Source organism: Cololabis saira, chromosome 6 (assembly GCF_033807715.1).
Source record: "Cololabis saira isolate AMF1-May2022 chromosome 6, fColSai1.1, whole genome shotgun sequence".
In the NCBI taxonomy this organism is placed as follows: domain Eukaryota; kingdom Metazoa; phylum Chordata; class Actinopteri; order Beloniformes; family Belonidae; genus Cololabis; species Cololabis saira.
The window spans coordinates 8,299,796-8,324,318 of record NC_084592.1 but is presented as its reverse complement, the minus strand read 5'-3'; the positions used below and the strand labels follow the sequence as shown (position 1 = coordinate 8,324,318).

Below are 24,523 nucleotides of genomic sequence, written 5' to 3'. Positions count from 1 at the left end.
AGCTTTATTCAACACTTTAAAGCACTCGCTGAACAAGTTCAATGTCATGAAGCTACAGTAACAATGGTTTGAAAGACTAAAATTAAATTTAGTAAAGGACATGCAGACCTGCTACCTTTCACTCATTTAAAAAGGCTTGAGGCAGGATTTATGAAAAAAATGCATATACGTTTTAAGTTTTCTAGTAATAATGTCAGATGAAGCGTTCCAAACCAAAAAGAATGAGCCCTCTAGCGTATCTCTCCGTTGCCTTGAACAGGCTGTGTGCTGCAAAATGTGCTGCAATTCCGGGCCCGAATTTCCCGCGCTGTCCTGCGGATGTGACGTCAAATGACGCTGCACGCGCGTTCTCCCGTGCCGGCTTCGCTGTTGGCTGCAGTACCCCCAACGGTCGTCGTGGCGCCAATGAGTCTCATTTCTTATTCTTGCCTCAAGCTCCTTTAATATATTACTGTATGCAATCAAGTCTAGATGGTGATAGAAAATTTAAATAACAGCATGCACAACTGTGTTTATTATTTAAAATAAGAAAAATTTGAAAAAACAAAAATCAGGGTTATTCAGTTTTATATCTTTCAGAAAATCAGTGAGGTTAATCTGAGAAAACCTTCAGTTTGCAAGGAAGCATAAATATTGGAATCTGCAGCAATGGACTAACAGCATTATGGAGGGACTTAGCTCACCAACGGTGGGACATGAAAGAGCAGGAAAGAAAAGACAAGACAGTGACAGGTGCAGTTTGGTAACTGTGTGATGTGTTGTAGTATATACTGCATGAATGAGTGTGTAATGTGTTACGTTTGAATAAAAATATATTTAAGTGTTTGTGTCAAAGCTGGGGGGGGAGGTTCTGATACATATCAAATACATAAAAATGACATATACAGTACATAATATGCATACAAGTGTCTTTATCTGCTCATACATATGTAAGTATACAAATATAAAGTTGTATACATGCAGTCAACTTGTGCATTTACATACTGTATTAGCTGTGGGAGGAAAAGAAAAACAAATTTCTGTTCTTTTTAAAGAAGTCATCTAGTCATCTATTTGAGAGTACATAATCATCCTGTATTTCTCATCTGTTTAGGTATTATATATAGATTATATTATATCTATTGTGTGTTGTGTACTTTATCACAGTTCATGGTTAGAACACTAGTATACAGTAGGTATATTTGTGCATTAATTTAAAATACATACACACACGTACCTGTGCATAATATATATACATACATACGTGAGGTTTTTCTGACTATTTGAGTTCCAACGTCATTTCCAAATAGGAACTATCCATCCATCCATTTTTTATTCCCGCTTTATCCTTGCAGGGTCACAGGGGTCTGCTGGAGCCTCTCCCAGCTAATTTCAGGAGAGAGGCAGGAGTTACACCCTGGACAGGTCACCAGTCCATTGCAGGGCCACATAGATACACAAACAACCAGGCACACTCACACCTACAGTCAATTTAGAACCATCAAATAATCTAAGATGCATGTTTGTGGAACTAGATTTCAATTTAAATTTAAATTCCAAGAACAAATGCGTTCATAATGGATGTACCATGACCCTGATTCAGAGTGATGGGTGCATCAGGATAGTAGAGGGGCGGATTAAATCATATAGCCATCATGTACCTGTGGTGGGAGTATTACAGTCTGGGGTTGCTTCAGTTACATCTAGATTCTTCATATTTAAGAACCCAAAATATGAGGTCAGCTGACTACTTGAAAATGTGATTATTGAATATTATGCATAAAGTTTTCTACCAACAGTTTATTTTTCTTTCTTGGTGGTGGCACAGGGGTCTTCAAAGTTGAAAATGTCAGGGTCTAAGGCAAAGGCAAACTGTGGTTCAGAGAGGATACAATATTATTTTCACTCATAGATTTGCAACCACAGAGTGAAGAAGTTAACGTGTTGAGATTATTTGCAGTGTGTTGCAAGAGAATATTCCACGGAGAGGTCCTCCTTCCTCTTCTTCTTATTAGGGCCCGAGCACCTTCAGTGCGAAGGCCCTATTGTATCTGTAGGAATTTTTTTTCTTTCTTTCTTTCTTTCTTTCTTTTTTCTTCTGACGAAAGGAGGGCCTTTTTGCCCCCCTAAACGTGCCCAAAAAGTCACCAAATTTTGCATGCAAGTCAGGCCTGGCGAAAAATTTGATATTTAATGGTTTACATTAATAGGCGTGGCAAAATGGCTCAACAGCGCCCCCTTGAAAACTTTGTGCCTCAAGCCCCACGATACGGTTTGACGTACATGCACGAAAATCGGTACACACCTGTATCATGGCACAACTGAAAGAAAAGTCTCTTGGCGTCATGCCCTAAACCGAACAGGAAGTCGGCCATTTTGAATTAGTCGTGTCATTTTGGCGAAATTTATGCCATTCCTTCGAAAGTTAATTCAGCCCGAACCGTAACGTGCTCCCAAGTGTGTTATACATCAAAATGTGCGTCTCCATCCTGCGACAACACGCATTACTTTTCTCTTTCAAAAGCGTTACCGTGGCGGCGCTAGACGCCAAAAAGCGCTGCCACCCTTCATCTGATTGGTTCGACAGAAAAAACTTTGTGCCTCAAGCCCCATAATACGGTTTGACGTACATGAACGAAAATCGGTACACACCTGTATCATGTCGCAACTAAAAGAAAAGTCTCTTGGCGCCATGGTTGAAACCTAACAGGAAGTCGGCCATTTTGAACATTCTGAATTAATTGCGTAATTTTGGAGCAATATATGCCATTCCTTCGAGAGTTAATTCAGCCCGAACCGTATCGTGAACCCAGATGTGTTATACATCAAAATGAGCGTCTCCATCCTGCGACTACACGCATTACTTTTCTCTTTCAAAAGTGTTACCGTGGCGACGCTAGACGCCAACAAGCGCACCCCCCCTTCATCTGATTGGTCCATATTTGATAGTTCCCCAAAAGGCACCAAATTTGGCATGCAAGCCAGGCCTGGCGATAAATTTGATATTTAATGGTTTGCATTAATGGGCGTGGCAAAATGGCTCAACAGCGCCCCCCGGAAAACTTTGTGCCTCAAGCCCCACAATACGGTTTGACGTACATGCACGAAAATCGCTACATACCTGTATCATGGCACCACTTAAAGAAAAGTCTCTTGGAGCCATGGCCAAAACCGAACAGGATGTCGGCCATTTTGAATAAATTGTGTCATTTTGGCGAAATTTATGCCATTCCTTCGGCAGTTAATTCAGCCCGAACCGTAACGTGCACCCAGGTGTGTTATACAGCAAAATGTGCATCTACATCCTGCGACACCACCCATTACTTTTCTCTTTCAAAAGTGTTACCGTGGCGACGCTAGATGCCAAAAGGCGCGCCCCCCCTTCATGTGATTGGTCCATATTTGATAGTTCTCCAAAAGTCACCAAATTTTGCATGCAAGCCAGACTTGGCGATAAATTTGATATTTCATGGTTTGCATTAATGGGCGTGGCCTAACTGCTCAACAGCGCCCCCTAGAATACTTTTATCTGCCATAACTTTTGAATGGTTTGACATAGGAAGTTGTGGGTGGTGTCATGGGACTCTGTAATGAGTCCTTAAGCTTTGTTGGCCTTAATTAGCCCCGCCCCTTCTTCTGATTGGTTGTCCTGATTTTCTGCTATAACATTGGAATGGTTTGACATAGAGAGTCGTGGGTGGTGTCATCAGATTCTTTATGGAGTCCTTGACCTTCATTGGCCAGAATTAGCCCCGCCTCTTCTTCTGATTGGTTGTCCCTTTTTTCTGCTATAACTTTTGAATGGTTTGACATAGGAAGTCGTGGGTGGTGTCATGGGACATTGTACTGAGTTCTTAAGCTTCGTTGGCCTTAATTAGCCCCGCCCCTTCTGATTGGTTGTCCCGATTTTCTGCTATAACTTTTGAATGGTTTGACATAGAGAGTCGTGGGTGGGGTCATCAGATTCTTTATGGAGTCCTTGACCTTCATTGGCCTGAATTAGCCCCGCCCCTTCTTCTGATTGGTTGTCCCTTTTTTCTGCTATAACTTTTGAATGGTTTGACATAGGAAGTCGTAGGTGGTGTCATGGGACTCTGTAATGAGTTCTTAAGCTTCGTTGGCCTTAATTAGCCCCGTCCCTTCTTCTGATTGGTTGTCCCGATTTTCTGCTATAACTTTGGAATGGTGGGTGGGGTCATCAGATTCTGTATGGAGTCCTTGACCTTCATTGGCCTGAATTAGTCCCTTTTTTCTGCTATAACTTTTGAATGGTTTGACATAGGAAGTCGTGGGTGGTGTCATTTCTGATATGCTTATGGGGGGCGGTGGCCGTGAGTGCGAGGGCCCGTTCATTGCTGCTTGCAGCTTTAATTATTCTTCTTCTTTTTTCTTCTGATACAAAAAACAACAGCGCATACTCTTTCACTCTTTATTGTAATATTTCTAAATTGTGCTTGCAATAGCATGACTTGCATAGAAAGTGTTACTGAGTTTAATTCAGGAGAGATAGCGTAATGTGTCATTTCAAATACTCTGCATCCTTAATGTGTTTTTCTCACTTGGACAAATGTATTGGTTCCCTTCCGGTTAAGAGAAAAAAAAACACACAATGGTCACCGACATAGCTTGAAACTGATTAAAGTAATAATAAATGACAATTTACTAAAAATTGACTGAAATGAATGAAAATCTTTCAAAAATTACCCCCCCAAAAACCCCTTAAACACTAATGAAACTATCCAGGGCAAATTACTTAGTAATCCTAGAAAAGATGGAAAATAAGTTAAGCCAAAGTGTGTTTAATCTCCAGTCATCACTCTGCTGTCTGGTGAGACCAGAAAGAAGCTCCTAGACCAGCATGTTAAAGGTGAAGGCTCCAAGACCAGCTTGAAGAGCTGGATGTTCCTGTGACAACAGTTTCAAAAGCCATTAAGAAGTTTAGGGTCTACAGGATGGAAGACAACCTCCCTGGACGTGGCTGCACAAGGAAACCAAAGAGCCCACAACTTTAAGCTCAAGGTCCATCAGTGTGTGTTTGACGCAAAGTGGACGACCGAGGAGGAGGACGCCACTGTTGAAGGAGCATCTTAAAAAAATGGTAAAAATGAATATTGATGAACCACAAAGCTTCTGGGTGAATGTCCTTTGGACAGAAGGCTAGTTACATCAGGCACAGAAATGCATCATTCAATGAAAAGAAGACTATCTACTGTGAAGCTTGGAGGAGGCTCAGTTCTGTTCTGGAGCTGCTTTGCTGCGTCTGGTACCGGGGGTCTTGAATCTAAGCAGGTACAAGGAAATCTCAAGACTTTCAAGGTATCCTGGAGACAAATGTGCTGCCCAGAGGCACAAAGCTTGTTCTCAGTGGCAGGTCATGGGTCCTCCAGCAGGATTATGACCCAAAACACACAACCAGAACCATCCAAGAATGACTAAGAACTAAACATCAGGTGGTTTTGAAGTGTCCTTCTGTGAGTCCTGATCTGAATCCTGTTGAACATCTGTGGAAACATCTGCAACCTGCATCTGGAGAACAAACCCTTCAGACCTGAGACGGCTGGAGACGTTTGTTCACGACTGGACCAGAACATCGGCCTACAGGTGCACAAGTCTCACTGACAGTTACACTCATCACTGGATGGTAAGTGGTTAAGTGGTTGACTTAAAAAAAAACTGAGTTTAGGGTTCCAACTAATTAGCTGAGCAGTTTTATTGGTCTGTTTCTAAATCTGTTAAATTACAGTTTAAAGGAATCATTAGTCAGTTTTCAGTGCATTTATATTATGTTTATATTATGTCTTGTCAGTTTTTTTCCAGGTATTTCAGCGACCAGTGTAGGTTTTCTTTTTCTTTGATGGAAACACACCAACAAACGGATTGTATATGGAGATAATCAGTAGGTTTCAGCAAAGATGCCCACAAGGTTGTGATAAAAAGCTTATTTAAAAAACTGTTTTGCCATGTTTTCATGCATATGTAGCCATCCCTCTGTATACTACTGATCTATGAACGTGGACTCTAATATGCCACCTCCAGCCCTCACCGACACTGAAAACACATTCTGCTGAATAAGACATAAAACAATAAAGCTGTGTTTGACTTGTCTTTTATTTTATTCAATAGCATGATGTTTTGCTCTGCTTCAACAGGAATCAGTGATACGCCTGACTGAGCTGATCCTCATGCCGCTGTATCCCATATCCCTCATGCTCTTGTACTCTCCAGGACTCAGGTACACCATCCTGCCTCTGTAGTGGGGCTGCTCATACATGAGCCAGTGGCCGTCCATCACGTGGCAGGACTGGCAGTCATTCATGCGGTAGCGCTCCATGATGTTGTCGCAATCGTCCATCACCTCGTGACTCTGGCCCTGGAAGTTCTCCCTCTCGAAGAGCTTCATCCTGTAGGAGCCCCGGTGCTGTTGGCGGGAACACAAGAGAGCTCAGCTAGCGGCAATATCAAAGAGAGAGTTTCACTCAGCCCTAAAATCTTTTTGATCGTAAAGGTTGGTGTTAGCGTACCGGAGGAATTAAACGGCAGGATCTGATGGAGTCACTCATGCCAAAAGCCATGCAGTCAGAGTACTCGCCCCTCCTCAGAAAGTGCTGGTTCCCCATGTAGTTTGGACGCTCGTAGACCATGAAGCAGCCGCTCTCCACCCTGCAGGAGTTGCACCTGCTCAGGTAGGAGGACATGTCAGGGCAGTCGCTGCTGCACTCATAGGAGCGACCCTGGAAGTTCCTTTCCTCGTAGAAGATGATCTGGAAAAAAAAGCAGCAGAAAATAACTGTATGAATTAGTTTATCCACGCTCAGCCCCTCTCCTTTATTTCTCTCCACATGTTTACATCTACACTGACTAGTGATTGTTTTCTGGCACTGCTCTCTACCCACCTTGCCCATGTTTGATGTTCTGTGTTTTTGGGAATCTGTCCAACAACCTGTGGCTGCCAGGCGGCTTTTATACTTTATACGCGCTGTTACGGGGTTTTGTTATTCAAATTACCTGGAAGCTGATGAATAAGCAGCTCTGCGATCGCTGTTAATTTCATTTGTGCCATCACGGTTCAGAACAAAAAGAAGGGAAGTCACCAGGCGGGAAAGGAGGGAGAAGAACTGGGCTGCAGGGTTTTGCATTTCTCAGACTTGGAGGAAGGAAAATCCACCTTTGATCGCACTCGGACAGGCTGGTGACGCTGAATGTGCTTTGTTTGGATGCTTTACTAGTTCAGACTAGAACATTTTTAAGAATAGACCTGAGGCATTTTGAATGTATTAATTCAACTTTCAGTAAAAATTAAGATCTAGAAAGTGCTAGATGATGTAAACAGAACCCATCTGTATACTTAGCAGACAGTTATCTAGTTTCAAACTGGTTGTTTAGCGTAGATGTCCTAGAAAACCCTAAAGCTTTTGCTTCAGTTTATCATATCGTAAATGCACAAGGGGACAAAACATTTGGACCTTTGGCTCAGTGGTTTTATAATTTAAGACACTTAAACTGTGTTCAGACATTAAAATACGAGCTCAGGTGACCAATAATGCAAGATTACACTTCACACCGGACACATTTGCATGTAATCTGGGTCGCTTGTGTCCACGTTCTCTTCAAAGTCTGAACTGAAAAGTGTCCTAGAATGGATTCAGGGACTGCCTAATAAACCAACATCATTGACCTGGCTGATAGATCATTTCATTTTGCCTGCAGTTGACCACAATAAAGCTCTTTGTCTTTGTGTTTTCTTGCAGTGCATACACCCTGGTTTGCATTAAACATATCCTTTGTTGAATAAAGTTTCCGGTGGATTTTTTAAATATATTTGAGTCCAGCTTCTTTGTCTGCACGTATAGTACGAAGGTCAGATCTGATCACTTGGCTCAGATTTAGCTGCGCATTTTAGTGCCAGGTGTGAACAAGTCGGAGACTTGTGGCTGGGGTATCAAGTAAAATAACTACAGCCTCATTTTTGCCAAACTAGAGGGGCAACTTGTTGTAATAAAGAGACAGCACCTTGGAAGCAATCATTAAAGGCCACTAGTGACTTCGATGTTGTGGATGCAAACCTTAAAAATGTTTTTCTCTTTGACTTCATTGAATGAATAAATGAATTCTTAGGTTGAGGAAATCAAACAGTTTCGGTAGCTTAATGTTACAGACATGAGCTTGACATTTATATATATATATATATATATATATATATATATATATATATATATATATATATATATATATATATATATATATATATATATACTAACGACAGCATATATATATATACAGTATATACAGTATATATATATATATATATATATATACTGTATATACTGTATATATATATATGCTGTCGTTAGTATATATATATATATATATATATATATATATATATATATATATATATATATATATATATATATATATATATATATATATATATATATATATATATATGTGCTCCTACCTAAGTCAGTCCTGGGCATTGCTCCCTCTACCAACCCCGGGAGTTCCTGCACTGAGCTCAGGTCTCCTCATTAACCTGAGGAGTGAGCAGGCTGCATCTTTTCACCAGACAGGGTGGGGATTCTCCGGCCGGACGTAGCGCGTGGAAGGATCACGTTATTACGGCCGGATCCTCCCCACCCCATCTGGCTGGCCAGAGGGGGCAGTGTAGAGCCCAGGACTGTGTGCATGTTTTTGTGAGGGTAGCTCACATTAGCTACCCAAAGGAATAAGGGGAGAACATGCAAACTCCACACAGAAAGGCCCTTTCGCCAACCCCACCCAGGGTGTGGGAGCTGAAGTCAAGGGGGAACTTACTGTAACACGAGCTCAGCACCCACAGCTTCCCCTGCGAGAATTGAACCCAGGACTGGCTGTGAGACGGCTGCACTACCAGCTGTGCCACCGTGCGCCGAGCTTGACATTTATTCTGCAGTTACAATGTCAGTAAAAAACAACAACAAAAAAACAAACTTGAAGGAGCAGCTCTCCCGATTCAAGTTGGAAAGTTCACTTAAACATTTTCTAGTAAATATGGAGTCTGCAGTAGGCGGGCTGGTAGTTTTTCCTTGGATACAGACTTTGTTCCAAGTTGAAAAAAAAGTAGCAGAAAAGGGCGTTTTTCAGCTCAGAGGGTCCTCCTGCAGGCGTGAAGGTTAGGTCGCCCGCAGGACATAGGACACTGTTGTTTGATCTCCCGCTCGGCCGCTCTGTCTCTCTCTCTGCCGTCGCTATTTTCTTGAGTCTTAGTCACCCGAGCTATGCTGTCCACACAAGCTCCATGAGCTAGTGTCACGGTTGTTGGTGCGTGGCGTAGTGCCGTGAAGCCACACACAGTCCACAACCGGGACAGGAGTCTAAAGTGACGTTGGCTGGTTTTTTGCTGACAGGACCGTTAGGAAGGGCACAGGTCTGAGATGACACCTCTTAAAAGCAAATGTTACTTCAAAATAAATTTAAACTCATATTTTGACACAAAAACAGTATTTCTGTGTCATCCTTTCATTTTAAGCCCTGGTAACCACAGCTCAACCCGAAACGGCAACATAAACGTATATGGTCAGTTTAACGTGGCAAAAACAGACGTTCCTTACAAGGTTACACCCAAGTCATTATTTTTCCAAGGCCAAACCAAACATTAATATTGTTATAATGGACGACCAACATAAAGGAGGAAACAAAAAACAACAGAGCTGTTGTTTCTGGTGCAGTTAATAACACAAATTGTTGCTCTTCTGCATGTGCACAGGCCTTTTTATAAGCTGCTTCCATGATATAAAAAATTTCAGTTTTTGCTGCGTTTAAATGATCGTTATCAGACGACGCTCTTCTAACATGCTGTTGTAAAATATTGTTTAATATCTGAAGGTTTTAAAAATTCAGTTTTGAGATATGAAGATGTCTCACATGATATGCAAAAGGATTAAACATAACAAATATTATGGGAAATCCACTCAGCGCTCGCAAGAAAATGCATCAGTGTTTTGCTGAAAAGAACTAGTACCTGAGGTACAAAATATTGCTCAACATTTACTGGTTTTTCATCCTAAAAAAATACAGTTTTCTGAAAGGAGAATGCTCACAAAAGTAAAAGTCCTTCAGCAGTCAGATCTCAGCACACTTCCCTTTAGATCACCTTTTCATAAGTTTTATATATTATATTTGGAGCTTCTTTGATCAGACACTATCTCATGTGGACAAAAGAAAATCAAACTTGACCAAACCATTTTGCTGATATGCAAATCAAGCTAATTTAGATAACAAAAGCTCCCCCTCGTCTGCACATTCTGCCTTTCGATATAAACCGCAACTCAGCTGCAGCTGGATGGGAGGCAAGCAACATCATTAACAATGGGGAAGGTAAGGAGCAAACAGTGTTTTCAAGCTGTTGTACATCAGCACGTTAACTGACTTTTGTCTACTTCCCTGCAAGGCACAACAGCATGCTGCGGCTGTGCTCATCCCAGCTCATCACAGTGGCTTGTTTTTGCTTCCTCCCTTCCAGATTGTGTTTTTCGAGGATAAGAACTTCCAAGGCAGGAGCCACGAGTGCAGCACCGACAGTCCGGATCTGAGCTCCTACTTGAGCCGATGCAATTCCGTTAAGGTGGAGAACGGCTGCTGGGTGCTGTACGAGCGTCCCAACTTCACGGGCTACCAGTACGTCCTGAGCCCTGGGGAGTACCCGGACCATCAGCACTGGATGGGATTCAGCGACAGCATCAAGTCATGTCGCTTTATCAAAAATGTAAGTTAGAGCCGCAGGCAGCAAGTGGCATTTATTGTTTGACTCATGATGTTAATGTTATCTGTCACTACTTTTATTTACAGTTTAAGTCTTGAATGACATTTGAAAAAAAAGAAAGTTATACAAGCATTTTGTGAAGCAGAGAGCCCAGCTCCAGCAAAATACCACAGAGTGCACCAACCAAACGATAATCAGTCAAAGACCAGCAGACAAAAAGGAGAGATAAAAAGCTCAGTATTTGGCAGCTGTGTGCTTCATGCCCATGCACATGCACATCGATTTTTGAAGGAAGCTCGGAAAACAGCCAAGAAATGAGTTTGTAGACGTCAAGCAAAAGTAAATGGGGGCACGAAGATATGTCAAAAGATATCTGATGCATTTTTCTTCTCTTTTCCAGGTGTATGGAAAGTCTTGGAAGGTCCGGTTCTACGACAAGCAAGATTTCGGAGGTCAGGCAGCAGAGTGCGGTGAGGACTGCCCATCGATTTACGAGGCCTTCAAGTTCAGGGAGTTCCGCTCCTGCGTGGTGATGGACGGCGCGTGGGTCCTCTACGAGCAGCCCAACTACCACGGGCACCAGTACTTCCTGGAACGTGGCGAGTACCCCAACTACACCGACTGGGGCGCCAGCTCCCCTGCGGCCGGGTCTTTCCGCATGATCACAGAGTTTTAGAGCAGCGGTTCTCAGCCTCGTGCGAGAGACCACCAAATGCTCTTGAACGTCACAGAACACAGTTTTGAAATCTGCGGAATCAACGCCGCTCTATGGAGTTCCCGACGGCCTTCTGCCTCCCACCTGCTTCATCCCTCTGCATACCCACCCTTCTCCCCAATGTCCTCAGTGCAACAAATGAATAAAACTTCTTATACATATCCACGCTGTCCGTTTCCTTTCTGCTTGTTGCACCTCTGTGGCCGGTGGTGAAACCTTCTCTGGAAGCTCTTTGCAGGAGACGAGAAGTGATGTCAAATGTCCTAACTGGCCAGGTGCTCTCATTTCAACGTATTACTGAAGCACAACAATAATGCGTACCAGTTAAAATACCAAAGTTAAGAGGTTTCAATCAACAAAGCAAAGTCATTCAAAGATCTGCATTTGGGAAGATGTCCCCGACATTTTTAAGCTTTCACTGTAATTGTAAAAAGTCTGCCAAGGCCTCTTCATGCCAAAGTGAATACTCATCCACAAGCCAGATATATGTGACAAGAAGTATTGCTGTCTGACACCCCAACAGTACTCAGACATATTCAGAGAAATACCACTCAGAACTTCTGCATTAACGACTGTACAAGTTATACAGCCATTCAAATATAAAACCTATTCAGTACTGCAGAGAAAAAGGAACGAAGACCAAAGTTTACCGCCAGCCACAATTGATAGTTGACCAACCGCAGGAGCTACAACTGCTAATTTCATAATAAAGTGATAAAGTATTAATACCAGGCCTATTTAGCCATCATAATGCTACAAAGAGGCTAAATATGTAAAGAGCTAAATAGATTATATAGCATTAACTTGCTACAAAGTGGGAATATTAAGTGAAATTAAAGTCACAAAGAATCTTCTATGAACCGTATACGTACCTAGATGTCTAATTGATTACAACCAGCTGTAAAGGGCTGGACTTGAGGTCCTTCCAAAACCTTGATTCCTCCCTTTTTTACCCATTCTGTAGCAATTTTGCTGGTATACTTGGATCATTATTTTATTGCTTTTGGACAGCAATTTAGAAACATTATTTTCTAGAATAACCTTATAAACAGTGAATGTAAGGTACCCGGCAAAATAATCCAGAGTCATCGCCTCTCCGCTGCTGTGCTTCACAGTGGATAGAATGTGTTTCTGCTGAAGTGCAGTGTTTGGTTTTCACTGAGGAATAAAGCCAAACAACTCCTTCTTGGTGCCATCCATCCATTAAACTTTTTGTTTATTTTTGTAAGTCTGGTTCAGATGTAGTTTTGTGTAGAGTTCTCTTTTGAGTTCTAAAGAGGGGGGTGGTAGTCTAGTAGCTACAGAGGTGGGCTTGGGTCTGGAAGACCCAGGTTCAAGTCCCGGTATGGCAACCAAGATGAACTACCTCGGGCCCCTGAGCAAGGCCTTAACCATAATTGCTCCATGGTGTGTGTCTCAGATGTAAGTCGCTTTGGATAAATGCTAAATGACAGTAGTAGTAGTAGTAGTAGTAGTAGTAGTAGTAGTAGTAGTAGTAGTAGTAGTAGTAGTAGTAGTAGTAGTAGTAGTAGTAGTAGTAGTAGTAGTAGTAGTAGTAGTAGTAGTAGTAGTAGTAGTAGTAGTAAAGAGGCTTTACCCCGAGCAACCTTTCTAAACAAACCGCACCCGATCGGTCTTCTTCAAAGCACATTTGCCTCTAGAATATCAGTGGAGATTGTGTTTGACTCAATGACTTCCAAATGCCCAAGCCTCCTTTGCAATACAGTTCACAAACATCCTCCCTCCACCACCATGCTTGACATTTGAGCAAAGTCTTTATGTTGATATGAAATCATTGGTATTCACCAAACATGCTGTTGCACATTGTGGTCATACATCTCCACTGTGACCTCATATGTCGCCAATGTATCAAAGTTGGAGCTGAAGTTGCACCTTGCTGCAACTTACTCTCTTTAAATCTATGAACAACACGAGGGAGTACTTAGTATTGTCCAGATAACTTTTTTTCTTTTTTTTTTGGGGGGGGGGGGGGGGGGGGGGCTTATTTTTTTGTTCACTGAATCATTGTCCAATGAGTTATATGCCATCCATCTGGGGTTGCATTCGCCCACTATGATCAATACTTTATCCATAATTATGGGCATGCCAAGTAATGGCATGACAGTATTGCAATCGTCCAGAATGGCCCAAAGGGCAATGTTGCTAGCATTTTGCTAACAAGCTAAAGTCGCAAAAGTCCCACTGCGCACCAGCGGGTGTACAGCATGACCCCGCTCGGATGTGGAAAAAAAAAATCCCCAAAAACTAAAACACGGTCGGAAAAACGAGGAAAAACATGAAAATGAAGGCGATATATTAGTATCTAGAAAAGGTTTCCCTTTTCTTATTATTCCGCACTTTTTTTCGTCCGTTAATGCGGCCCGAACCGGAACGTGCACCCATGCATGGCATACATCGTTGGATGCGTCTCCATCATGCCTCGATGGGCATTACTTTTCTCCGTAATAGGGGTTACCGTGGCAACGCTAGTTGCCAAAAAGCAAAAAAAAAGGCGAAAATTCAGACGCTTATTGCTCGGCCGAACTTTATCGTAGAGACATCGTTCAAACTTTCAAACACTCAGCCCGATTGTCCCTAACCGACCGTACAACCTTATTATGCTAATTACTACAGTTTTCGCGATATTGACCTTTCATTTTTTTTTTAATTTCTGTTCGAATTTGGACGCTTGTTGCTAGGCAACAGGTTATCGTAGAGACATCGTACAAATGTCCCCTGACTCGGCACGCTGTGGACTTCAACATACTCAAATTTCATGAAGCTGGGATTTAAGGAAATTTTATGTCAAAATCCATGCCAAATGGCCCCATTCATTCGGATGGGGTTTTGTACCATGGTGAAAAAAAAAACCTATCCGTTAACGTAGCCTGAACCGGAACGTGCACCCATGCATGGCATACATCGTTAGATGCGTCTCCATCTTGCCTCGATGGGCATTACTATTCTCAGTCAAAAGCGTTACCGTGGCAACGCTAGATGCCAAAAAGCGCGCCCCATTAATAACTATTGGGAGCACAGGAATTAATGAAATACAAGCGTAAAAACACCTCAAACTGACATAGAACCACCCTAAACACAACCACTACAGCCCCAAACCAAAGCAGCAAGAGGGGACGAATGGGCGGTAGGGCATGCCCATATCAAAATTTCCAGAAATTTTCTAGTTATTTATTGCTATCACTTATTTCCCAAAAGCAGCGTTTCTGAGGATAAGCCTCTTTTCAAACAGCTATTTTACAGTTGCGTGCTAAACATGGATCCCTATAAATCACTGCACCAATGGTATGACAGAGTGGGAGTTGGCTGAAATGTGGGGGACAGAGACTGTTGCGTAACGCTAACAACATCACAGGCAATACAGTTTCTGTATTTCTCTAACTTTATTTCATTTTCATTACTTCTTTTTAGTAATGTTGCTTGGATGAAATGGGAATTTCCCTTGTGTGCAGTTCTGTTGATGAAAAAGTAATATTCCAGAACTAAAAAGAACAAATCTACCACAGCTCAGATGTGTTTGGATTGAGCAGGTCCAGATTCTTGGCACTGCTAAACAACCATTGTGTGTTGTAAGGCAATTCAATGAGTAAGAACAAAAGGCCGACTGGGGACGAATATTTGAATTGCAATAACTGTTACATGCACTGCTAACCATGCATTTGCTAGTATTGTTCCTACCATTTATAAAGAGTACTGCGCTGGTAGGTGGGTGTCACATTTTAAGCACAGATGGAGAAGGTGAGACTAATGGATGGAACTAATTCCTCTTTCAGGGATGTATTTTTTTAAACTGAATATTAAATAACTGTTTGAGTCTATCTTTGTGTCTCTTCTCCAGATTGTGTTTTACGAGGACAAAGACTTTCAGGGAAAGTCTTATGACTGCAAAGGGGACTCTCCTGACCTGCATGGCTTCATCCACAAATGCAACTCTGTCAAGGTAGAAGGGGGGTGGTGGGTTCTGTACGAGCGCAACAACTATACCGGCTACCAGTATGTCATCGGTCCAGGGGAGTACAATGACTATAGCCACTGGATAGGTTTCAATGACTGCATCAGGTCCTGCAGGATCATCAAAAATGTGAGTATTTATCAAAAATGATTAAAAAAAAACCCAAATACCATATGTCAAACTGGTCACATCTTTTACTGTTTTTCTGTCAGGCCAAAGGGCCGTGGAAACTGAAGATGTTCAACCGACCGAACTTTGACGGGGAGTCCCTGGAACTGTCCGAAAACATGAAGTCAGTACAGGAAAAATGGCTCCGGCGTGAAGTCCAGTCCTGCAAGGTTCTTGAAGGGTGCTGGGTGTTCTTCGAACACCCCAACTTCAGTGGTCGCCAGTACCTGCTGGAGAAAGGCGAGTACCGCCACCACTCCGAGTGGGGAGCCCTGAAAGCAACTGTGGGCTCCATCAAGATCATCGTGGAGATTTTACCGTCAGCCAGTTAGAGCTTCTCATGATGCCGTTCAATAAAAGTCCCTGACTCAAATGTTTATGTGTCTGTGTGAAGTTTAATTCAAATAGTCTATTTTTTCATGAAATATAAGAGAGGTGAAAGAGAAAAACAAGCAGTAATTCATGTTAGCAATGAAAACCTGACCACAACTGATTTCAGATCAATTATGTGTTTATCTGGTAGTTTATTAGTGACTCTCTTAAAATTCTTTTTTTTTTATCCCTGATTTTTTCCCATTTTTATCACCCAGTGCTCATGCCTAAGTCAGTCCTGGGCATTGCTCAGCCCTACACTGCTCAAGTCTCCACCTTAACTTGAGGAGTGAGTAGGCCGCTTCTTTTCACCAGACAGGGTGGGGCTTCTCTGGCTTCACCTTCACGTTATTCCGGCCAGATCCTCCCCACCCCATCTGGCGCCCTGGCTGGCCAGAGGGGGCATGTATAGCCCAGGACTGTTGCATGTTTTTGCAAGGGAACACTAGGATAACATGCATACTCCACACAGAAAGACCCTTTCGCCAACTCCACCCAGGGTGTGGGCACTGAAGTCATGGGGGAACTTAACACGCACTCAGCACCCACAGCGTCCCCGGGGAAATTGAACCCAGGACCTTCTAGCTGTGAGACGGCTGAACTACCAGCTGCGCCACCGTGCCCCCCCTCTCTTATAAATCTTAATTACAATTTATCACAATGATGATTCATTTTTTGACAATAATGTTTGAGGCAAAAATGAATTTTTGGCGAATGCAATGCGTGGTATTACTTTAATCATATCAATAAATAAATACAGTGAAATGTTACAGAGAAACTTTTCTTTCCTAGGGAAGGCTGAGTTGTGGAGTCAACTGATTGGCGGAGGTTGCCGCGGCACTTAAAAAACTCTTTCGGCCATCAGCGGCAGTGGTTCTGAACTGGCAGATTGGGTTGGGTTTCCCTTTTTAAGAAGTATTCCAGTCACAGGGGATTGCCCTCCTCAGCCCCCCTGATGAAGCCTATGTAGGGGTGTTGGAGAAGCGAGTCTGATCAATTGTCAAAGTTCAGACCCAGGAGGAGAAATGCAGGTTCTGTTTCGGCTGCAGAAAACTAGACCAGCTCTTGACCCTTTGTAGGATCTTAGAAGGGGCTTTGTGGACTTGGAGAAGGGTTCTTCCAGAGACGGGGTAATGGATCTGTTAATACAGGCCATTCAGTCCTTACAAATGGAGTGAAAGTATGTTCTGTATTGCTGGGACAAAGGCAAATTCACTGTGGGTGGGAGTTGGACTCTGATAGGTTGGCCGTTTGTCACCAGTTTGCTTCATAACTTATTTGAACCGAATTTCTAGGATCAAAAGAGGTCCAGTTTGGCCGTCCTAGGATTCCATCACAGGTTTTTGCAGATGATATGGTTGTGCAAGCATCATCAAGCCGTGATCTTCAGCTCTCTCTGGACCAGTTCATTGTTGAGTGTGAAGCACCAGTGATGAGACTCAGCATCTCAGTCAGAAAAGGTAGGGATGTCTTCTTCAGGTTGGGAATGAGGGAAGGAATCTGAATATCTTGGGTCTTGTCCATGACTGATGGAATTGGTTCGGCATCTGGAATAATTCGGATCCTGAACCAGTCTGCTGGATTCTCAGTGGCTCAGATTTGGAGATGCTGGTCACAAAATCTGGGTGGCAACCAAACAAATAATATTACAGATCTAAGCAGCTGACATGTAATTCCTCCATAAGGTGGCTGGTTCTCCCCAAGAGATAGAGTCAGAAGTTAAGTGTAGAGTTGCTGTTCCTTCATATTGAGATTCATTGGCTAGGTTTTTGGGACATGTTTACCACCAAAAAGTCTGGTTGGTTAAGCATCACCAATTTACCAGTCTGGATTTGGAAATCCCACAGGATCTTTGCTCATTTATACTCCACTACTCCTAGAGGTATCTCCTATCTTGACCTCAGGACACCTCAAACTCAGTACATATGTTAGTGTACACTATTCCAGCTACTTGGTTGTGACATTCCATTGATGCCTTATCTACATGTACCTGTTCTTTACATCCACGATGTCTTGAGAACATCTTGGCAACACTTTCACTTTTTGTCTTGTCTGGTGTTGTAGACCCGGTCTATACTGATCTCGTGTTCAAGACCTTTTCTTGAGCTGCCATGACTGTTGCGTCTGCATTGTTTGACACACATTTACTATAGCATCATCATGAGCTGATGAATTATCAAAACACATCTCTGGCCACAGTTGCACCATCTTTTTTTTTTCTTTTTTCTCCCAAGATCTTGCATTGATGATGGGAGAGTTGGACCTCTGTGTAAAGTCTTCTTCAACACGTTTCCAAGATTTTTAAAGCCAGGTCTGGACCTAAATGGTGGTCAGTCCATGTATGAAAACAATGCATCAGAGGCGCTGAATGATTTTTAGACAATTTAAGCCCCATGAGTCCTAGCATTATTGGGAATATGCTTGCATCATCAGGTAAGAAAAGCCTGGCCATTCAATATATTGTTGTAGTAAGGTGACCTGTTTTTTAGGGCATATGACATATCTTAAACATAGACCTGACCAACTGAAGTAACCCCTCAGGCACTATACATGATGGATGCATCACTTCATCCACTGCTTTTTTTCTCCTAATTCCCCCATCACCCTGGAACCGGGCAAATTGGAACTCTTGAGGTCTGATGACATGAATTCATCAGACTACAACACCAACTTCCATTGCTACATATTCCAGTCTTTCAGCTCAGCAGCTAAAGTCTTTCCCCCCCTGTTATCCTCACTAATAAGAGGTGTTTTCGAGAAGTGAATAGAGTGCTTTGTCGCAATACATTGAGGATGGTATCACGAGTTCACCCGCCCCTTCCAAGCCAGACCCAATTAAACTCATACCACAGCACTATGAGGCCACAAGCCAATTCAATCACATCAGTGTCAGTACCAGCTGGATACAGTTTTATTGGATCAATAAATCATTTTTGGAATCAGGCGTTGATGGATCTAAAAGTCATCTACTGCAGGGGTGAGTAAACACTGTAGGAAGTCAAGCAGTTTTAAAGCAATTCATCAGACGCTGTGCAGATGTAAATGTTAAGGCAAATAAAATGACCATGACGCCCCTGACAGGGAATTTCATATTGTGTATGTAAAAGGGGGAATAAACAGGAGTTTGTGTGAAACCCAGACATAGACCCTGTAGAGAAGGTTCTGTCCATAAGCGTGCTCTTTTTTAAGTCATTGATTGTCATGCAGTACAAAGACGTGGGTCATGGATCCTGTATGAGAAATCCAACTACCAGGGCTGTCAGTATGTCCTGACCCAGGGCGAGTAGCCAGATTATCACAGCTGGGCTACAATGACAGCAACAGGTCATACTGGATCATAAGAAACGTGAGTGATGCGACCTAGCACCACGATATTTGCAAGACCTAATAGTACCTTATATTCCTAATAGACCTCTCCGTTCTCAGAGGGCAGGTTTACTTGTAGTTCCTAGAGTATCCAAATGTAGATTTGGAGGACGGGCCTTTTGCTATCAGGAACCGTTACTACAGAACCAACTTCCAATCTGGGTTAAGGAGGCTGACACCACCCCCACCTTTTAAACTGAACTTAATATGTTTCTGTTTAGTAAAGCCTCTAGTTAGTGTAAACTCTTGTGTGTTAGGGCCAGTAGTCATAGCTGCAACTACAGGACCAGACTAGAGCAGCTTGTATTAAACATAGCATCATCCTAGATTTGCTGCTATATAGAGCTATGCTGCAGGGGGACCCCAACATGATCCTCTGAGTGGTGTCCATCACCCCTCCTTCTCTTTCCTTTCTCAGTTATTAATTATACGTATCTCATCACCATAATGGTTCTCCATGGTTCTTGTAGTTTGTTTTGCTGGTCTGCCCCCTCTTTTTCTCTCTTGTGCATGTTTGAAGGCCAGAGCTTCAGGATCTGCATGCTGACCTGCAATCCCCCCGTCTGACCACCTCAGTTTCTGCTGTCTAAATCTGTTAATATAGTCATCTCTGTAGTACACCAGCTAACCACTGTGTCCGTGTCTCTCCTCTCTCTGTTCTTCATTCTCTCATTCTGATATCTCTTTTCCTGCTCTGCCCAGCTGGCCTCTGGCAGGAGGGTCCCCCCTTATGTGCCAAGTCTTCCCCAAAGAAACCTCCTAGGTTTCTTCCCTCCTAAAGGGGAGTTTTTCTTACCACTGTTTGCTTTACGGTTTTTCTCCCACTAGGGGAGTTTTTACCTGCCATTGTTTATGTAATATTTGCTCGGAGGTCGTGTTCTGCTCTCTGGAAAGATTGTAGAAACAACTTGTATTGTAATAGATGCTATATAAATAAAGTTGAATGTAAATGAATTGACATGTGGACCAAACCTTAATGGTTATAAGAGGAGAAAACCCTTTAATTAAAGCTTTTTGGACATAGAAATGTAGAAATTATTCATTTTCTCCACCCTTGAGGTACCCTTTACTGGACCAGTCACACAGTCTCTTAAAACAGAATCTGAAAAGTTTTCAATATAATGGGCCACCGGATTATTGTTATAAGACTGTTATTGACTCCCTGATTTGAATAAATTCAACTTTATTTTCTGAAAAGCAACAAGTGCAGTTAATATAGTATCTGCTGTTGTATGTATCTACATTATTAGGACAACGCTCCTTTTTTCTTCTTTTTTTTACAGATGGGTAGATACAGCTTGATATGTTCAGAAGGATATAGTATACACAACATTTAGAGTAATAAGCTATAAAAAGTGTCTCTATATTAAAAGTTGGAACTAATAAACTTTTGGTATGAACAATAAACTTTATATTAACAACCATAGAAATGTATTATAGAAATAGTTTAGGAGAAGCTACGTCGGGCCAAGCATGGCGAGCAAGTATTTACTGTAAATGCTGATTAACATTCCTGTGGTAAAAGTTAGAAAATGTATTAGAATCTGTCCTGAGAGTAGAGACTGAGGTGTGAGGGGCAATTAATGTGCGTGGCAGTGTAGGGGGAGGACAGAAATCAATAGAGAGACAGCTGAGGGGAGAGAAGTGTTTCTGAATTTGCTGGTCCTTGTCTGGAGGCTCCTGAAGCACGTTGAGGAGGGCAGTAGGACAAACAGTTTGCAGGCTGGGTGAGATGAGTTCTTGATGATGCTTTGAACTTAGACGGAGGCAACATTATCCCTATATGTCCTCAATAACCAGAGGCACAATCTCTTGTGATGCGTTGGACAGTCTTTACCACCTACTTCAAAACCTTACAGTCTGGGACAGAGCAGTTCATATACGATACTGCAATACAGCTGTTCTTGATGGCACAGCAGTAAAAAAAGTTACCAGCTTGGCTGAAGAGACATGATGTTTCTTCAGTGCCTTGGAAGAAGGCGGGTGCCGGTGATCCTTCTTGACCATGCTGGAAGTGTTGATGGTCCAGGATAGCTCTGCCGAACAGAAGTGTGAATTTTTGCCAACTGGAGACAACTCAGAGGGATTTGAGAAACACCTAATAGTTGATCATTTTTCATCAGAGGGTAATGAACATCTTCTGAACCCCAGGATGACTGTGTTACAGCGCGAGGTAAAGTCTACTGTAGAGCCGATGTTGTGTACAAATCCAAAAAATAGCATCCATTCCACCTGCTCTGAAGCCTTTATGCTGCTGAAGAGGTCATGGTTAGTAGGAAGGTACCAAAAAAGCTGCCTCATGATTCACACAATGCAAATCATATTATTTACACAAACAATGCTGTTTCATCACTATGACTGCTATGTGTAATTCTTCAACATGTTAGAAAAATGTTTGAGTTTCTGGGGTTGAGTATCTTGCAAAATAAGCCTGATGTGTGGACCCATGCTTGGCCGGCCTGTGTTCACAGTTATTCATAGGAAACCCTTTAAACCCATCATAGGTGATCCAAAGTGACTTCCACACAGACTGAGAGAGAACAGAGGATATGCATCCCACTCTGGTGTATGAGTGCCAGTGCAGGCAGTGCCCAAACATCACATGATGCTGGTTGGTGGGTGTGGGTGGTGGGTGGGTGGGTGCGACTGAGGCAGTGCACCTGCTGATGACTCAGCAGAGCTCGGGGATTTGCCCCCTTCGAGCCTGGAACATGCCAGCTGCTGTTAGTGCTGACACCCGGCTCGCTGGAACAACACCGTGACCCCGGTCGGCACAAAGGGAGCACAGCCAGCGGGTTCTCACAGCTCAAAGCCTCTTTGTTTGCAGGCCATGATGCTCCCAGTGGGTGAGAGTGGTTAGAGGTGGTTTCTGGGAGAGCTGCACGTCACATTGGGCCACTGAGCACCATCTCGTGGTAGAGTTTTGAAGATCAGTCCTACACCTGTCCACAAAGGCTCCACAGAGAAGTCACAACTGTGGGAAGGTTTTATATAAAATTACATTTTAGAAGCACATAAATTGCCATCAAAAAGCTTCTAGGATGCAAAACTGTCCACATACTTCTGTTCTGCCAACAAAGAAAGAAAACAACCATAAATGTTCACAGTCCTGCAGGAACAAGTGAAATTTGCAAAATCTACCAATAAATAAGCAGTCAGGTCCTGTACCAGCACTCTCATCTTCCCCGGCCTTCATCAAGTACTGTAGGTTCCGGGTTTTGTATTGTTTAGCATGTGGACTTGAAGTCAGCACATGTTCCTCTAAGATCATGCCATTACGAGTATGATTTTGGGTTGAAACACTGATGTCCTGAACACTGTGTTGGTATTAAAAGATAAAGTAATGCAGTGTTGGATTAGTTTCTGATTTATTGTGTATAAACTTAAAAACCAACAGCCCGCTGTGTCCAATGATGAAACGATACCAAAGCTGCATAAAGATTTGATAGCGTTAAGAAAAATGTTGTCAGGGGGCTGTGGTGTCATTAGAATATAGCCAATCATACGAGGGTCTTCCTCTGTCATTAAAGAGTCAGAACGCGAGCGAGTGGAAAGATCTTTGAGCAAATGGGAAGATCTTGGCATGAGCAGCCCAGAGCTTCCAGAGCACTTTGGCTCCAGCCAGTAGGTCTTCTGAACTCTCTGAACGTTTTATTTGCCCTCAGTTGCTGAAATGCTTTCCCGACGAGTGAAATGATATTCGCTGAGCACAGTTTAAGTGCATTAAATCCAAATTAGTAATTTGTGCGTGCCAATGTGTTTATTGGAGCTTAAAATGTGCTTCCATAGGGCTGCACCCTTGCCATATAGACACTGAAATTACTTCAGATTCCTTCAATTGTTTCTTGATATGACACGTTAGAAGGGAACGCTGATTTGAGAACAACTATATCCTCATGCATTTGTTGATAAAGTATTTGCTCCTCAAATACTCAGCCTTTCATGGACACCTAGTTAGGGTTGCAGGGGGTGGAGCCTATTACAGCTGAGCTACTGTACACACTAATTCTAGGATGTCAATTATTCTGACGCGTTTTCAGACTGTGTGAGGAAGTCTGAACACCTAGAGAAAAGCCCTGCAGATATGGAGGGAATATGGATGCTCCACACAAAAATAACTGGGAACCGTCTTGTTGTGGGAACCCAACTACTGAGGATTGAATTGACTGGTCCACTTTACCCCACCAGGAACCACTCCACAGTCCCTCAATGCAAATCTAAAAATGGGTTTATTCAAATTTCCATCAAACTTTGTAACACCGTTTCAGGTTTCATGGTGTCTCCAGAGTCTCCATTTGTTTTGGGTAATTCTTGTATCAAAATCACGTTTTAATAGTTTTTTCTGTGACCTGTGTGTTTTTTGTGAGTGTTTATAATTGTCCTCAAGGGGTGTGTGCAATATTCTGGAGGGTTTACTTTTTTTTTTGTAATGGTCAAGACTTCTGGGTCAAAGTTTCGACCAGTATGGACGTCTTCAGTTAAAGTACCAACCCGATATCTTTTAAACTGCTTTTAATGCTCTCTTGTGATTTCCATGCAAGTCTTCATAAGGTCTTGCCAGGAGATGTCTTCTCCCAAACCTCCCATTTAATCTAGCGGCTATTTATAACTCATGTTGACACGACTTGTCTCTGCAGCTTGGAGCAACTTGGTTAAATCAGGAAAAGACGACCGTTTTAGGCTGCAAGCGTTACCTTGTATGGTAACAATGGACTGATGGGAGACGAGGGAGTGAGCTCCGATGAGACGGACAGAAACAAAGTCAGATTCTCTAAAGGAGGTTTAAAATAGCACCAGGTTTCAGAATCTACCACAAACGCTGACATGGCTCAAGGTGAAAATGAGAAAAACAGCAGCAAAACAGAAAAAGCCTTAAGAATTTGCGCAGAGTTCAAAGAGTGGCTGGTAAATGATCAGAAAAACAACTCTTCTTTCCATCCATGATTTTACTCATAAAATACATTTAAAAGGGAATTGATCAGCAGTGTGAAGCTTTTATTGGAGGATTTCCCATGAAGTTCCACGGTTTTATTTAATAGAGTTAGCAATAAATAGAATAGTTAAACATTAAAATGTTTCGAGACACAGCTTCGGGCCTTCAAAATGAATTTGCTCTCGGCCTATTGTCACCATCCCATCATACAGGCGACCCACAGAGGAGAGGCTATGTCCCTGCGATGTGGCGTCCTGCCTGCGACACCGTGAGTCACCT

The 24,523-nt window shown here is 42.6% G+C and overlaps 3 protein-coding genes across 3 annotated transcripts; 2 read left to right on the top strand and 1 right to left on the bottom strand.

Moving 5' to 3' along the window:
- Window positions 1–6,069: 6,069 nt before the first annotated feature.
- Window positions 6,070–6,909, bottom strand: LOC133445754 (gamma-crystallin M3-like). The gene is made up of 3 exons (XM_061723167.1): window positions 6,873–6,909; window positions 6,501–6,740; window positions 6,070–6,397 (listed from the first exon to the last, which is right to left on the bottom strand). The coding sequence occupies exons 1-3, from the start codon at window positions 6,879–6,881 to the stop codon at window positions 6,122–6,124; spliced, it is 525 nt and encodes a 174-aa protein (XP_061579151.1). The 5' UTR covers window positions 6,882–6,909; the 3' UTR covers window positions 6,070–6,121.
- A 3,401-nt stretch (window positions 6,910–10,310) lies between these two features.
- LOC133446351 (gamma-crystallin M2-like) lies at window positions 10,311–11,596 on the top strand. The gene is made up of 3 exons (XM_061724366.1): window positions 10,311–10,335; window positions 10,481–10,723; window positions 11,121–11,596. The coding sequence occupies exons 1-3, from the start codon at window positions 10,327–10,329 to the stop codon at window positions 11,394–11,396; spliced, it is 528 nt and encodes a 175-aa protein (XP_061580350.1). The 5' UTR covers window positions 10,311–10,326; the 3' UTR covers window positions 11,397–11,596.
- A 3,586-nt stretch (window positions 11,597–15,182) lies between these two features.
- On the top strand, window positions 15,183–15,946 carry LOC133446292 (gamma-crystallin S-1-like). Its single transcript, XM_061724302.1, has 3 exons — window positions 15,183–15,191; window positions 15,262–15,534; window positions 15,618–15,946. Exons 1-3 carry the CDS (start codon window positions 15,183–15,185, stop codon window positions 15,903–15,905), a joined length of 570 nt encoding a protein of 189 aa, XP_061580286.1. The 3' UTR covers window positions 15,906–15,946.
- Window positions 15,947–24,523: the final 8,577 nt, after the last annotated feature.

Coding starts and splice junctions, on each gene's coding strand:
- LOC133446351 (XM_061724366.1), top strand. Junction 10,724..11,120: donor CATGTCGCTTTATCAAAAAT/GTAAGTTAGAGC, acceptor TCTCTTTTCCAG/GTGTATGGAAAGTCTTGGAA.
- LOC133445754 (XM_061723167.1), bottom strand. Junction 6,398..6,500: donor CCTGCCGTTTAATTCCTCCG/GTACGCTAACAC, acceptor TCCCGCCAACAG/CACCGGGGCTCCTACAGGAT.
- LOC133446292 (XM_061724302.1), top strand. Junction 15,535..15,617: donor CCTGCAGGATCATCAAAAAT/GTGAGTATTTAT, acceptor TTTTTCTGTCAG/GCCAAAGGGCCGTGGAAACT.